General features: G+C 43.0%; 1 protein-coding gene across 1 annotated transcript in view; it reads left to right on the forward strand.

Moving 5' to 3' along the window:
• Positions 1-16,671, forward strand: part of SLCO3A1 (solute carrier organic anion transporter family member 3A1) — a 490,895-nt gene that overhangs the window by 426,777 nt on the left and 47,447 nt on the right. Inside the window, exons 7-8 of the mRNA XM_075345971.1 lie at positions 4,467-4,605; positions 10,491-10,666. Coding sequence (XP_075202086.1) covers positions 4,467-4,605; positions 10,491-10,666 — 315 coding nt within the window. The remainder of the gene's footprint in view (positions 1-4,466; positions 4,606-10,490; positions 10,667-16,671) is intronic.

Raw genomic sequence — 16,671 nt, forward strand, 5'->3', positions numbered from 1 at the left:
TGTGTTTTGGGGGGAGGTATGTTTTGAGCAATGTGTGTGTTGTGCAGTATGTGCGTATATTTGTGTGTGCAGCGTTGTCTGTGTGTGTGGGTGTCTGTGTAGGGCGTTGTTTGTGATTCCTAGTGTGTGTGTGTTGTGCAGTGCGCGTGTGTGTGTGTGTTGGGGGGAGGTGTGCACCTCCCATCGTGCTCCATCCCCCATGCTGCGCACCCCCCATCGTGCTGCATCCCCCATGCTGCGCACTCCCAAACGTGCTCCATCCGCCATGCTGCGCACTCCCAAACGTGGTCCATCCGCCATGCTGCGCACTCCCAAACGTGCTCCATCCGCTATACTGCGCACTCCCCATCGTGCTGCATCCCCCATGCTGCGCACTCCCAAACGTGCTCCATCCGCCATGCTGCGCACTCCCCATCGTGCTCTATCCGCCATGCTGCACACTCCCAAACGTGCTCCATCTGCCATGCTGCGCACTCCCAAACGTGCTCCATCCGCCATGCTGCGCACCCCCTATCATGCTCCATCCGCCATGCTGCGCACTCCCAAACGTGCTCCACCCGCCATGCTGCGCACTCCCAAACGTGCTCCATCCGCCATGCTGCGCACTCCCAAACGTGGTCCATCCGCCATGCTGCGCACTCCCAAACGTGGTCCATCCGCCATGCTGCGCACTCCCAAACGTGCTCCATCCGCCATGCTGCGCACTCCCAAACGTGCTCCATCCGCCATGCTGCGCACTCCCCATCGTGCTCCATCCGCCATCCTGCGCACTCCCCATCGTGCACCATCCGGCATGCTGCGCACTCCCAAACGTGCTCCATCCGCCATGCTGCGCACTCCCAAACGTGCTCCATCCGCCATGCTGCGCACTCCCAAACGTGCTCCATCCGTCATGCTGCGCACTCCCAAACGTGCTCCATCCGTCATGCTGCGCACTCCCAAACGTGCTCCATCCGCCATGCTGCGCACTCCCAAACGTGCTCCATCCGCCATGCTGCGCACCCCCCATCATGCTCCATCCGCTTGGGAGTGCGCAGCATGCCGGATGGTGCACGATGGGGAGTGCGCAGTATGGCGGATGGAGCACGTTTGGGAGTGCGCAGTATGGCGGATGGAGCACGTTTGGGAGTGCGCAGCATGGCGGATGGACCACGTTTGGGAGTGCGCAGCATGGCGGATGGACCACGTTTGGGAGTGCGCAGCATGGGGGATGCAGCACAATGGGGAGTGCGCAGTATGGCGGATGGAGCACGTTTGCTCAGCCTCTCTCCTTCCAGCCTCCCTCAGCATCAGCCTCCCCCTCCCAGCCTTCCCTAAGATCAGCCTCTCTGCTCCCAGCCTCTTCCAGCACGCCGTGCTCCTCTGCCGACACTCACCCACACAACCGATCGCATCCACTCACCCACACAACCGATCGCATCCACTCACCCACACAACCGATCGCATCCACTCACCCACACAACCGATCGCATCCACTCACACACACAACCGATCGCATCCACTCACACACACAACCGATCGCATCCACTCACACACACCCGATCGCATCCACTCACACACACCCGATCGCATCCACTCACACACACAGACACTGACGATATTGCACATACGCGCTGATACTCACAACATCCGGGGATATCACATGCTTCTGGCCATGTGATCCTCCGTCAGGTCCTGGAAGCTCACAGCACAATATCGCCGCCGAGAAGCAAGCGATATCCCAGGATGTTGTGAGTATTTGGATGCGATGTGATGTGTGAGGTGTGTGTGAGTGTGATCTGATTTGTGTGTGTGTGTGTGTGTGCTGTTATGTGTGTGTGCTGTTATGTTATGTATGTTCCGCAGCTGCAGGACCTTGATGTGTGGATGCGATGTGATGTGTGTGTGATGTGTGTGTGAGAGTGAGTGGGAGCCGGTGTACACTGGTAACTATGATACACATCGGGTAACTAAGGGACCTTAGTTACCCGATGTGTATAATGGTTACCAGCTTTCACGGCCTCCGTTAAGATCCCAGCATCGCAAGGTTATGTGTGGCGCTGCCGGGATCCTGACGGAGCCGGTGTAGAAGCAAGCGATATCCCAGCATGTTGTGATGTGATGTGTGGATGTGATGTGTGGATGTGATGTGTGGATGTGATGTGTGGATGTGATGTGTGGATGTGATGTGTGGATGTGATGTGTGGATGTGATGTGTGGATGTGATGTGTGAGGTGTGTGTGAGAGTGAGTGTGATCTGATGTGTGTGTACTCACCTGGGAATCGGAGCCCCGTGTCAGTTGGGCCACAGCGAGCGTGCATTGCGTGAGGGGGGCGGGGCCTGCAGAGAGCCGGGGCGAGAGGCCAATCCGTGTGGGGGGGCGGGGCCATGGCGAGCCCAGCGGCCAATCAGCTTTGTGTCCCCGTAAGGACACAATTTCGGAGCATGACAGACAGACAGACAGACAGACAGAATAAGGCAATTATATATATAGATAGTTCAGTCTGATGCACTGTTAAAAGAAGAAACTCTAATGTACACTACCAGGAGAGCAAATTGCTCTATAACAAATAAAGGATGCTTTACACGCTGCGACATTGCTAGCGATCACGTTAGCGATGTAACACGCCAGATTGCACATACGATTTGCCGAGATCGCACATGTCACCGGCGCTATAAAAAAAAATGACCAATGTGCGATCTCGGCAAATCTTATCTGCGATCTGGCGTGTCACATCGCTAACGAGATCGCTAGCAATGTTGCAGCATGTAAAGCACCCTTAAGAGGGGATCTATGAATGAATTTACCAAATATGAAGGTGATTTCCAACCACATACAATATAAAAAGACCCTTTGGGAAGTTTGAGAAGAAATAAAATGAGTGTTCTGCAAAGAGTAATTAGTAAACAAGCTCACGAATTATTGTTTCACATTGGAAACTTTACTAAATTACTATCGATATGTCAGAAGAGCTATGGTCATTTTTAGTTGGACTGTGCCCAATTATCACAGTAAAGCCTGCTTTACAGGAGACGATAGATTGTGCGATAGCACGATCGATCGTACCTGCCCCCGTCGTTTTTGCGTCACGGGCAATTAGTTGCCCGTGGCGCACAAACTCGTTTAACCCCCGTCACACGTACTTACCTTCCGGACGACCTCGCTGTGGGTGACGAACGTCCACTTCCTGGAGTGAGAGGGATGTTCGGCGTCACAGCGACATCACACGGCAGCCGGCCAATAGAAGCGGAGGGGCGGAGATGAGTGGGATGTAAACATCCCGCCCACCTTCTTCCTTCCATTAAGCCGTCGGGTGCCGTGGGAGGCAGGTAAGCTGCTGTTCATCGTTCCCGTGGTGTCACACGGAGCAACGTGTGATACCACGGAAACGATGAACAACCGCCGCCATTTTAAATAAACAACTTTATGAAACCTAGCGACGATTACATCACTCATGATTTGTGAGCAATACTGTCGCTAGGAGGTGTTACACGAGACGACGTCGGGTACGATGCCGGATGTGTGTCACAAAAAACGTGACCCCGACGATGCATCGCACGATCAGTCGTCTCGTGTAAATCCCGCATTAGGCCTATTTCACACATCCGTGAAAATAACGCACATTTTTAACGGACATGTCAAAGGTGCGTATTGTCCTCCGTGTGCCGTTTTTATGGCACACGTGTGTTCTCCGTGATAACACATGGAGAATGGGAACTTTCTGCTCACCTGTCCCTGGCGTAGCTGTCCGTGGTGCTGATCTTCGGTCTCTGGTCCTGCCGACTCCCCGCTGCTGCTGCTTCTGGCCCGCAGTGAAGTGAATATGCAATGAGCATAATGAGCGGCGGTCAGAAGCAAGTGACAGTAATGGCAGACAAAGCAGAGCTGGAGAAGGTGAGTAAAGTTTTGTTATTTTTTTTCAGACACATGTGTTGTCTCTGGTGTGTGTCATACGGAACACCTCCGTGTGGTCCGTTTGCGTTCCGTGTGACACCTGTGATGCCGGAGAAAAACGGACATGTCTACGTGTGGAGCACACGGGCACACGTATGCTCCACGTGTACATACGGTCCATGACAGAATACGCACGTGAGCGCAGACCCATTGATTTTAATGGGTCTTCGTGTGCCCGTGTCTGCGGTACGTGAGGAAACGGACCAAACACGTATCGGAGACACGAAAGTGTGAAAGAGGCCTAAACAACTGTAGCTTTCAAAGTTTGCAGTGTTATTCTAACATCAGATTACTTTAGAGGGCAGAATATCATATGAGCCTGCAAAAATGATATTCTCCACACACAGACTATAAACTACACAGAATTCAGCCTTATGTTGAATCCTATAATTGGCCTCTGGAGACTTTATGTTTTCTAATTAAACTAATATTTGGAAACAAGTAAGAGAACATCAATCCATCTTTGCTTCATTATTTCTATAAGTATTCATTGTCTACAGTGAGATTCAGACTTTTGTTCTTGTCATTCAGCTCTTCTACAGGGTCCGCGTTGGATCACCCCCCTCCCTGCAATACCGGCTGTGAATGTCAGAATGACTCGTTCAGCCCTGTGTGTGGAGCTGATGGGATAACCTACATGTCTGCTTGCTATGCTGGCTGCACTAAGGCAGTAAGTTTACATAAAAGTCTTATATATCATTAATTTCACTGCTCATTGTACAGTACATCCCCCGTTCCAAGAAGGTAGGGCATTGTGTAAAATGTAAAGAAAACAACCATGCAATGATTTCAAAATCTCTTATTGAATTATTTTTTTTCACAACACAACATAGAGCACATCAGAAGTCAAATTTTAGACATTTTACCATTTCTTTTTAAAAATGTAACTGATAAAAACATTGATGGCAACAACTGATCTCAAAAAAGTTAGGACAGGGTTAACTAAATGCTGAAAAAGTAAGTGGTGCTAATGAAAAACAGCTTCAAGCTCAGTTTTCAACTATGTCCAATGACCATATCTAAAAAGAGCATGTTAGAAAGGCATAGACTCTCAGAAGCAAAGATGGTCAGAAGAGGTTCACCATTCTGTGAAATATTGCATCTATAATTTGTGGTACAATTTCAGAAAAATGTTCCTCAACGTAAAATTACAAAGACTTTAAAGTGAACCTGTCAGGTACAATATGCACCCAGAACCATGAGCAATTCTGGGTGCATATTCCTAATCCCTGCCTAACTATCCCAGCATCTAATAGCATAGATAAAGAGATCATTAAAAAAAGTTTTCCTAAAGATACCACATGATATGCTAATGAGCACAGGGACTAGTCACAAGGGCGTTAGTTCCCTTGGCTAGTCGTGCCCCTTAGTATGTAAAATGCCCCTGTAGGCATGTTAGCATGCTAATGAATGTGCAACATCAGAGGTTGGTCGCGCTCACCTCTCTGCTGCCATAGCATCCTACTCCTGGATTTTGGCTCAGTGAGCATGATCCCGGACTTATGATCATATGCACTATGAAGCAGGGTGTAAGCGTCCAGGCTTCAAACTCGTGTAGTGCGCATGACCGAAAATCCAGGATTGTGTGTACTAAGCTGAAATCCAGTGTCGGATGCGATCATCCTCTGACTGCACATTCAATAGCATGTTAGCATACACACAGGTAGTAGAATAAACTCCGGCATTCAAAATATATTATTTTTTATATATTTCTTTATTTATTGTGATATTCCAAGTAACATTCAACAGAAACGTTTCGGCCAAAGCCTTCTTCGATCACTGTTGCTGTACATAATGAAACAATATTACAAATTGTTAGTACCACATAACAAAAATATACATAAAATATTGTTATAGAGACAAAACATTATGTCATTAACAACAAAGGGTATTTTGAATATCTGTACACAGTATAATACTCATAAAAAATATTGAAATGCATTTACCTATTTCGAAAGATGTTGGAAATATCAAAAAAAGTCACTGGTATTTTATAAAGAATAATTTTCGTTATAATAGGAAAAATTTTATCTGTATGAAGAAACAATCCATTCAACAATCCATACATTCTTGTACCAAAAGGAATTAATAAATGATTGCTTGTCAATAATAATGGTAAACTAATATGTTACACAAAGATGTTAGTAAAACATTATAAAGCAAAAGGGTGCACACAAGGGGCGTGCTTACATGCTAAGACTGCTGACTAGCCAAGGGAACCAACGAGCTTGCGACTAGTCGCTGGCCTCAGTAGCATATCATATATATAGAAATACTTTTTCTAAATATCTCTTTATCTATGCTACTATAGGCTCGGACGGTTAGGCAGGGATTAGCAATATGTACCCAGAACTGGTTCTGGGTGCATATTGCACCTGACAGGTTCCCTTTAAATATCCCCTTCTACAGTACATAATATCATCAAAGGATTCAGAAATTCTGAAGAAATCCATGAGCACAAGGGACAACACTGATGGTCAGTATTGGATGATCTATGGGCCTTCAGGTGGCACTGCATTAAAAATAGGAATGATTTGGTCATGAAAATTATATTACTGACTGGGCTTGGGAATATATCCAATATTGTCTGTGAACACTGTTTGCCATGGAATCTGTAAATGCAAGATAAATCTATCATGCAAAGAAGGCCAAAGCACATTTACAATGTACTGAAGCAAAAAGGGAAAAAGTTCTGTGATCAGATTACCAAAATTTGAAATACCTTATGGAAACCATAGTCACTGTGTCCTGTGGACTCAATAATAGAGGGACCATCTAGCTTGTTATAAGCACACAGTTCAGAACCCTGTACCTCTCATGGTATGTAGTGTCATTGGTACCTATGGCATGGGCAGCTTATACATTTTTTATGTCACTATCAAAGCAGAGCATTATTTATAGGTTTTAGAAAAACTGATGCTCCCATCCAGGCTTTGTCTATTTCAGGAAAGACTTTGTATATTTCAGCAAGCAAAACCACATACTGCATGCATCACAAGAGCATGGCTACATAGAAGAAGAGTTCAGATGATAAACTAGCCTGCCTGCAGTCCAGACTAAAGATGAGCTAATTGATTTGCTCAACTCTGGCCCACGATCTAGGTCAGTGGTCTTTGGCCATGAGCAGGAGTTGTACGAATTTCCTAAGTTTCCGGATATCCCATTGTGGTGGTGGTTTTTTACCGGCCTGATGTGATATCACCTGAGGGGTGTGCAACACACAAGTTGCAATGCCCTCAAAAGCTGAGCCTGGGATTCCAGAGGGTAAGAAAACTCATGCTGCACCATTCCATGGTCAGAAAGCGCTGACTTGTACCATGTACTATGGTTTGGACCACATTCATCACCCAAAACTCCAGTAATTGTCTCCAATTATTTACATACTTTTTGTAAAAAAAGAAGGGGATGTTACACAATGGTAGACATGGTCGTGTCCCAAATGTTTTGAGATGTGTTGCCACCATCAATTTCAAAATTCATTTTTTCAATTGAAATGGGAAAACAGCTAACTTTCAACTTCTGATATATCTTCCATGTCGATAAGACATTTCCAAATCATCGTTTTCTTTATATTTACATTGGGTCCCAACTTTTGGGGAATTGGGTTTGTTGGGTCTATTGCAAAAATGTATATACGGCATATCACAGATTTAGAGGTGATCTTGATCTTGAATTCTGTTTATTCTTGGAATATAAGATAACTGCAACTGAACAAATAGCTTATTTAAAATGCAGCATTAACCTCCAGGAAGCAATTTCCCACTACCCAGGTCTTCATCATATTGAGACAATTACAGACTGGGAATAAAATGCATGCTGATTCACTGATAATTTTCTCATCTTCTACACACTAACAACAGACTATTTGCCTTCACGGCACACATACATTTCTCCTGGTGCTAATGCACATACAAATTACTGACTCCTCATTACCTCCATAACAGAAATATTCAAAGGTGAGTTGAATATTGCTGTAGGGTGACACCAGCCTGTAGAAGTGACTATTTTGTAGCCCTTATTATATTTTGGGGTATTATTAAGTAACTTATTAAAAAGTGTATTTCACCCAAAATGTCTTGGCTACTAATGCAGATTGCAGGCTCAATGTCATAAAAATTCTTTGAAACACCTATTTATTTTAAAGAAATGTGATGTATCTTATTTTTTGTTTGGGTCATTCTTTTTTGCCATTAATATCATTTTTTATGCAACATTTAAAAAATGTTCCAAGTTGTTTCAAAATTGCATGAATATTCGAGCATTTAAAAAGTCCTGAACTGGATTTTGAAAATGTGCCAGGTGTCCACTTTAAGAAAATATACAGTTATGGAGGTTTAAAGGGGTTGTCCACTACTAAGACAACCCCTTCTGATTCTAAATGTTTCCCCCAGGTAACATAAAAAAGCTTATACCTATCTCCCATGACAGCGCCATTCCAGCAGTGTTGGCACTCATGTTCCTGAGGCTCACGTGACATTGCGATGTCATGCGAGCTTTTGGACACAGGAGCAGTCAACAGGAAGTGAGCAGCAGCCGCAGCACTTCCTGTTGATTAACTGTTTTGTCAGAAGCCAGCGGAAATTGCAAGTGAGGCTTTTTTACTTTACCTGAAGGAAATATGTGGAATCAGAACCCCTTCATGACCGAGGATGTACCGGTACATCCTAAATCATGAAGGGGTGATCACCACTGGCTGCTGCGGTAAGCCGGTGGTAATCCTTGCACGTCTGCTGATTTGAACAGCAGACAAGTGTGGCTATCAGGCGCTGGTAAATCTGTGATCCACCCGCACCTGTTAACTCCTTAGATCTAGTTGTCAAAATGTGACAGTGCTATTTAAATAGCCGCAGCAAGGAAATCTATTTTCCGTGCCGCCACTGGAGGCCCTGTAAAGTGATCACAGGGAGCTGATGGTTGTCATGGTAGCTACGGGTCATGCGGCTGTAACAGGAGAGCAGCATTTTAAGTGATCACATTTGTGCTGCTCTGATCACCAGAAATGAATCCGCGATCAGACTGCTGATCCTTATAGTCTCCTAAGGGGACTACTAAAATAAAAAAGTAATAAAAAAAGGTTTATAAGAAAAAATAAATATAAAAACCTAAAAATTCAAATCACCCCCATTCACCCCATTGAAAATTACAGGGTTACAAAAATAAAAATAATATACTTATTTGTTATTGCCGCGTTCAGGAATACCGGGGGCACGTGAGGTTCTTTCCCCTTTTGCACTATACCCCATCCCTATTCTGTTTTATTATTTGTATCCTGGAGCAAAAATAAATTATTATTATAATAATAATATTATGGGGTTGCTTATTAGGATACTATGTCTACTCTTGGCAAAATTTAAAGACTCCTTTTTTCCTGGGTTTTTAATGTATGTTTTTGGGAGTTGTTGCCCATTTATTTAATATGAGATTCATGGGTGGTCCTTGTCTTTTTCAGTGTTGTAATATTGTTGCAATACAGCAGAGCTCAGAAAGCCAAAAAAAATGTTTTTGCAGAAGACAAATTTAATTTCTCCTGTTCTCTGTTAGTTACTTCTCTCACACTGGAAATGCCCCCTTCTATTAAAAAATAATCGCGGAGTTATCTTCCAGGCAACATCCGCCCCATAGTCTGGAAGAGCCATTTACATATAAGAAAAATGTGGATTTCTCTGAGTAAAACATCGCAGATATCAAGGTATCATTTTTCCCTGCTTCCTATGACCTACATGCCCATGTAGGCAGATTAGGAGGGTTGATCCTAGTGACAGATTCCCTTCAAAATTCTAAAATCCCAATCGTCTTGTTTTTCACTTGTGCCCCCACTCTTGTTCCTTGAGCTATTCTTTCTGTTATGATATTTTTGCTGTCATTTTTAGAATTAGCAAAATTCTATTTAATTATTGACAATTAACAGGTTTAGAGCAAAATAGAGATGATAACAGAGAAAACATTAGAGTGGAAAATGACAGTGAGATATCTTGGTTATTCATATTGTGTGGTTTTGACCATTTTAGTAGCGCCTATTACCAAATGTGTAAAGTCATTGCAGTTTTAACAAGCTGTCAACAAGTGGTGCTGTGTTTCTATTGCAATGTACAGCTACAGAATTTTACAAAAAAGGAAGAACATTTTTGCTTTATTACTGTAATTCTTTAATACTTTAATGTTATAAATGATGATATTTATTTACAGTGAGATGGAGGCCTCAACCTCCAGCTTCCAGTGATCCTAACCTTGGCCCTCAAGATTCACGTACAATTCTGTTGCTCTCCAGCAGAAACTTGTTCTAAATGATTGTATATAGCACATATTTTCTAAATGACTTGACACCGTGACACGGAGGTAAATAATGTCCAAGAAAATGAATAGGATATTGTGTAATGTTAATTACAAATTGGCAGATTAACAATAGTTCCCAAAACTGGGGCATTTACTGAAAAAAATAAAAAATAAAAATAATATATATATATATATATATATATATATATATATATATATATATATATATATATATATGGAGTATTGCTAGCATAACCTCTGTACTGTTGCTTTTCTATATAGAATTTGACTGGCTGCCTATGTGTCACATCTGTCCCCGTGGAGAATAACACCGTGGTTCCTGGAAAATGTCCCAGCCCTGGATGTCAGGAGGCTTTTCTCACATTCCTGTGTGTGATGTGTGTTTGCAGCATGATTGGAGCAATGGCCCAAACTCCATCTGTTATCATCTTGATCAGGTGAGATTAATGCAGAGTCCACTTCATGATTGTCTCATTTGTTTCTAAACACATAAAATAAGGGTCATTTTCTGGCTATAGTTTGGCTGGTTATTATAAGTATAGCAATCCTTTTTCCTTGAACAACAATTTTTATAGGCTAGCACATAAATATCCCTGCTGTTTGTTATATCATTTCATAGTTACAAAGTTTGAAAAAAAAGACCTAGGTCCATCAAGTTCAACCTTTCTCCACCAGTTATACATTTTTTGTCACTAAATTATCTGTAACCGCATTGGATTGACTACTGAGGAAATCATCCAGCCCTTTTTTAAAAGCTGTTACAGTATCTGCCATTACTACCTCTTGTGGTAGGGCATTCCACAGTCTGCCTGCTCTAACTGTAAAGAACCGTTATTTAACTGCCAGAATCACCTTTGCTCCCAGATCCTTAGTATTATGAAATGAATAATTCATGTGCCAGTCCTTTATATTGACCACACATGTATTTATACATATAAATGAGATCTCCACTGAGACATCTTTTTTCTAAGCTAAACAAGCCCAACTTTTCCAACATCTCATCATATGGGAGGCCTTCCATTCCTTGTAGTATAGTTACGCACCTTTGAACTGATTCTAACTTCTGAATGTCCTTTTTAAAATGTGAAGCCCAAAACTGGATCCCATATTCCAGATGTGGCCTTACAAGTGATTTATAGGGGGGTAACAATACGTTTCAAGTGCGGGATCTAATCTCTTTTTATACACCCTAAAATCTTGTTTGCTTTTGCAGCTGCTGCTTGACATTGAGTACTACTTCTCAGCTAAATACCAAAGTCCTTCTTCTGTTCTGTAGTCCTGATGAATTTACTTCCATTTAATATATATGCAGCAATATGATTAGCTTTCCTAGATGCATTACTTGCATTTATCAATATTAAATCTCATTTGCCAAGTATCTGCCCATTCACACATCTTATCCAGATTGTTTTGTAATATTGTACTGTCAATGTCAGTTTTTAATATTCTGTGTAGTTTGGAGTCATCAGCAAACACTGATACTTTACTTTCAATCTACAAGGTTATTAATAAAGAGATTAAGATCTCCGCGGTCCCCACTGCTGACTATATCCCATTTAGATAATGTACCATTAACAACTCTTCGTTTCCTGTCTTGTAGCCAATTCCTTACCAAGCTTCATTATAAGGCTGTTATATGGTACAGCATCAAATGCCTTTGCAAAGTCCAGATAAATCACATCAACTGCATTACCAAAATCCAGAGTTTGCACTTACCTCCTCATAGAAACCCAACATGTTGGTTAGACCTGAAGTCATTTGTGAATCCATGCTGTCTGTCAGTTATTATATTATTCTCTGCGATATATTTTTGTATGTCATCTCTATAACGCCCTCAAAAACTTTGCACACAACTGATGTCAGACTTACCTGATGGCAGTAGTCTGGATCCCCTTTCTTACATTTCTTAAATATTGGTATCATGTCAGCCATACTCTTATCCTGAGGCACCAACACTGTTAAAAGAGAGTCCAAGAATATGAGATACAGCAGTCTGTCAATTACTGAACTCAATTCCCTCAATATCCATGGATGAATGTCATCTGGCTCTGGGGATTTGTCAATGTTTAATTTGCTCAGACACAGGCATACTTGTTGTGTTAAATTAGTTCTATCAGCTGGCAAACTTTGATTTTTACATTGTTGAATGATCCCTTGAACAGTCAGTTCATTCGTAATCACAGAAGAAAAGTGCCTGTTTAATATCTCAGCCTTTTCTTTGTTCTCTATAATTATCTTTTTATTATCTTTAAAGGGGCCAGTACTATTTATTTTTTTCTTTTAGGCATTGATGTATTTCTAATATTTTGAGGGATTTATTTTAAAGCTGCTGCCGATTTGTTTATTCAGCAGCTAACTTTGATAACTTTATTTCTTTTTTACATTTCCTTTTGAGAACTTTATACTCCTGATATGCTATTTCTGAATTTTTGGCCTTCAAGATTTTGAATGCCCTTTGTTTTTGTCTTATTTATACTTTGTACTGTCTTTTTCATCCATAGTGGTATCTTTTTATTCCTGGACATTTTATTACCAGAGGGTATGTTTTCTAGAGGATTCTAGTGATATATCTAAACATGCCCCATTTATGTTCAGTATCCACAGTTATGACAGGGTCCCAGTTTACACGATTAAGCTCTTCACTAAATTTGTTAAAATTAGCATTCCTAAAATTCCAGATTTTTGCATTTCAGTTTTAAATATTGAATATTACATTGAAACTTACCATATTATATCTCTGCTTTCCAAATCCTCCCAGACCTGTACATCTGAAATTGTACCTGGTCTAGTTGACAAGACTAGATCCAGCAAATTATCTCCCCTGATCAGTTGATATACTAACTGAGAGACGTAATTGTTTTGAATTGTAGATAAGAACTTGCAGCTTTTAGTACAAGGACTACTCCTCCTATTATACTCCTCCTCCTATTATACTTCTCTCCCCCCAGGACTACTCCTCCTATTATACTCCTCTCCCCCCAGGACTACTCCTCCTATTATACTCCTCTCCCCCAGGACTACTCCTTCCATTATCCTCCTTAGCCCCCAGGCCTACTCCTCCTATTATCCTCCTCTCCCCCCAGGACTACTCCTATTATACTCCTCTCCCCCCAGGACTACTCCTCCTATTATCCTCCTCTCCCCCCAGGACTACTCCTCCTATTATACTCCTCTCCCCCCAGGACTACTCCTCCTATTATACTCCTCTCTCCCCAGGACTACTTCTCCTATTATACTTCTCTCCCCCAGGACTACTCCTCCTATTATACTCCTCACCTCCAGGACTACTCCTCCTATTTTACTCCTCACCTCCAGGACTACTCCTCCTATTATACTCCTCTCTCCCCAGGACTACTCCTCCTATTATACTCCTCTCTCCCCAGGACTACTCCTCCTATTATACTCCTCTCCCCCTAGGACTACTCCTCCTATTATCCTCCTCTTCCCCCAGGACTACTCCTCCTATTATACTCCTCACCTCCAGGATTACTCCTCCTATTATACGCCTCACCTCTAGAACTACTCCTTCTATTATACTCCTCTCTCCCCAGGACTACTCCTCCTATTATACTCCTCTCCCCCAGGACTACTCCTCCTATTATACTCCTCTCTCCACAAGACTACTCCTCCTATTATACCCCTCTCTCCCCAGGACTACTCCCCCTATTATTCTCCTTTCCCCCCAGGACTACTCCTCCTATTATACTCCTCTCTCCCTAGGACTCCTCCTCCTATTATACTCCTCTCCCCCCATTACTACTCCTCCTATTATACTCCTCACCTCCAGAACTACTCCTCCTATTATATTCCTCACCTCCAGGACTATTCCTCCTATTATACTCCTCACCTCCAGGAGTACTCCTCCTATTATACTCCTCACCTCCAGGACTACTCCTCCTATTTTACTCCTCACCTCCAGGACTAGTCCTCCTATTATACTCCTCTCTCCCTAGGACTCCTCCTCCTATTATACTCCTCTCCACCCAGGACCATGCCTCCTATTATCCTCCTCTCCCCCTAGGACTACTCCTCCTATTATACTCCTCTCTCCCTAGGACTACTCTTCATATTATCCTCCTCTCCCCCCAGGACTACTCCTCATATTATCCTCCTCTCCACCCAGGACTACTCCTCCTATTATCCTCCTCTCTCCCCAGGACTACTCCTCCTATTATACTCCTCTCTCCCCAGGACTACTCCTCCTATTATCCTCCTCTCTCCTCAGGACTACTCCTCCTATTATACTCCTCACCTCCAGAACTACTCCTCCTATTATCCTCCTCTCCCCCCAGGGCTACTCCTCCTATTATACTCCTCTCCCCCCCAGGGCTACTCCTCCTATTATACTCCTCTCCCCCAAGGACTACTCCTCCTATTATACTCCTCTCCCCCCAGGACTACTATAATACTCCTCTCTCCTCAGGACTACGCCTCCTATTATACTCCTCCTATTATAGTCCTCTTATTATACTCCTCTCTGAGTGTTGCGTAGCATGAGGGATGGATCACGATGGGGGGTGCGCAGCATGGGGGGATGAAGCACAATGGGGGTGCGCAGCATGGGAGGATGAAGCACGATGGGCGGTGCACAGAATGGGGGATGAAACACGATGGGGGGTGCGCAGCATGGGGGATGAAGCATGATAGGGGTGTGCAGCATGGGGGATGGAGCATGATGGGGGTGCACACCTCCCCCCAAAACACACACACATCGCCACACACCACACACAGACTGGGAACCACAAACACCGCCCTACACAGACACCCACACACACAGACAACGGCGCACACAAACAACACCCAACACATAAACACCGCGGCACACACAAATGTACGCACACACCGCGCAACACACACTGCACACACACACACACCCCACACACACACACACCCACACAAACCGCGCAACACACACAGCACCACACACACACACAGAACGCTGCAGACATACAGCGATCCACAAACAACGCAACACACACAACGCAACACACAAACACCGCTCTCACACACCCCCACACCCAGACAACACCCAGAACATTTACAGCGCCCTACACAAACACTTGGCAACTAAACACAACAACATCTATATATATAACAAAAATCATACATTAACTACACAATAAATTCTAGAATACCCGATGCGTTGGAATCGGGCCACCATCTAGTAGGATAATATTATCTTACTACTATTGCCATTACTTTGTACGTTGAATTTTTCAACTAACATTGCATGCATTTAGAGGCCACTGAGCCTATATATTTTATCACATTGTCATTCTTATTGCATGCACTCTATCACATAAGCTTATGATTAACATCCTATCATATTAGATGCTACTGAACCTATCTACAACATTGACACTGGTCATTTATTATTATAACTAATAACCACAATATCTAGGGTGTCATCTGCTTTCTTATTTCAGTCACCACATCATGATTTTTTTCTTACCCTGGATGGTCCTATATTTCAACATAATGTATTGTTATGCCTTTTTATAAGAATACCCAGTCTGTTATTGTATTTTGCATATCTAAACTGATTTAAAAAATATTTTTTAACTTTACTATAGTTGTCCATTGTCACTTTGCCCCCCACATGGCATTTTTCCTTACACCTGTGAGGGTCTTTTTGAGATTCATAAATATGTTAGTGACAATAATTATAGGGATTTGGAGATGATATTATTTTGATTGTAGTGTGTAAAGGTAGAAAGGTGTGGTATAGCTGCAATTGTGAATGGTGTAATACAGTTTTCTGTTATTTTTTTGTCTATGATTATTAAGATAGAACCATAACACGTGCAGCTTAAGTATAGGCCCGAACATGAAGGGGTTTGTAAGGTGTAGGCCTAGCAAAGGTTAATAATATCTTAGTGACTGTGGAAAAAGGGAGGAAATAAGAGTAATAGGTCTTATTGGGTTGGGATGGGTTGCAGTTTGGGTAGAAAAGATCTAAATATGGGATGAGATTTTTGGTACTTACAGCAGGATAAAGCAGTGGTGAACTTCCCAGGCCAAAAAACGAATGCACTACCAGGATGCAGCCAAACCCCCAATAGATGGAGGTATCACAGGTGCAAGAGGAGCAAATCACTAACACAACTCCCAAACATGGAGGGGGTGATTGCTAGATAATAAAATTGCACACTAGTGGCTTGCATAGGGCGCCGTTCAAACTTACAGGTGCATAGTAACACAGTCAGCAGGCTATTACATGCCCATACTATTCGACCAGGCGGGCTGCCCGATTCTAATGTGCACTATATAGGGATGGGGACTCCATTATGCAAGTCCAAACATGAAGGGGCCTGGCTGCACCCTGTATAAAATGTTGTGTGCAGAAAAATATATATTCAAAATATCTGAGGTATTAGTCGATATTATGGCCAAAATAACTAAGTTGTGTGAGTGATTTGCTCCTTTTGCAGCTGTGATGTCT

This window comes from Anomaloglossus baeobatrachus, chromosome 4 (genome assembly GCF_048569485.1).
Source record: "Anomaloglossus baeobatrachus isolate aAnoBae1 chromosome 4, aAnoBae1.hap1, whole genome shotgun sequence".
NCBI classification, from domain to species: Eukaryota; Metazoa; Chordata; class Amphibia; order Anura; family Aromobatidae; genus Anomaloglossus; species Anomaloglossus baeobatrachus.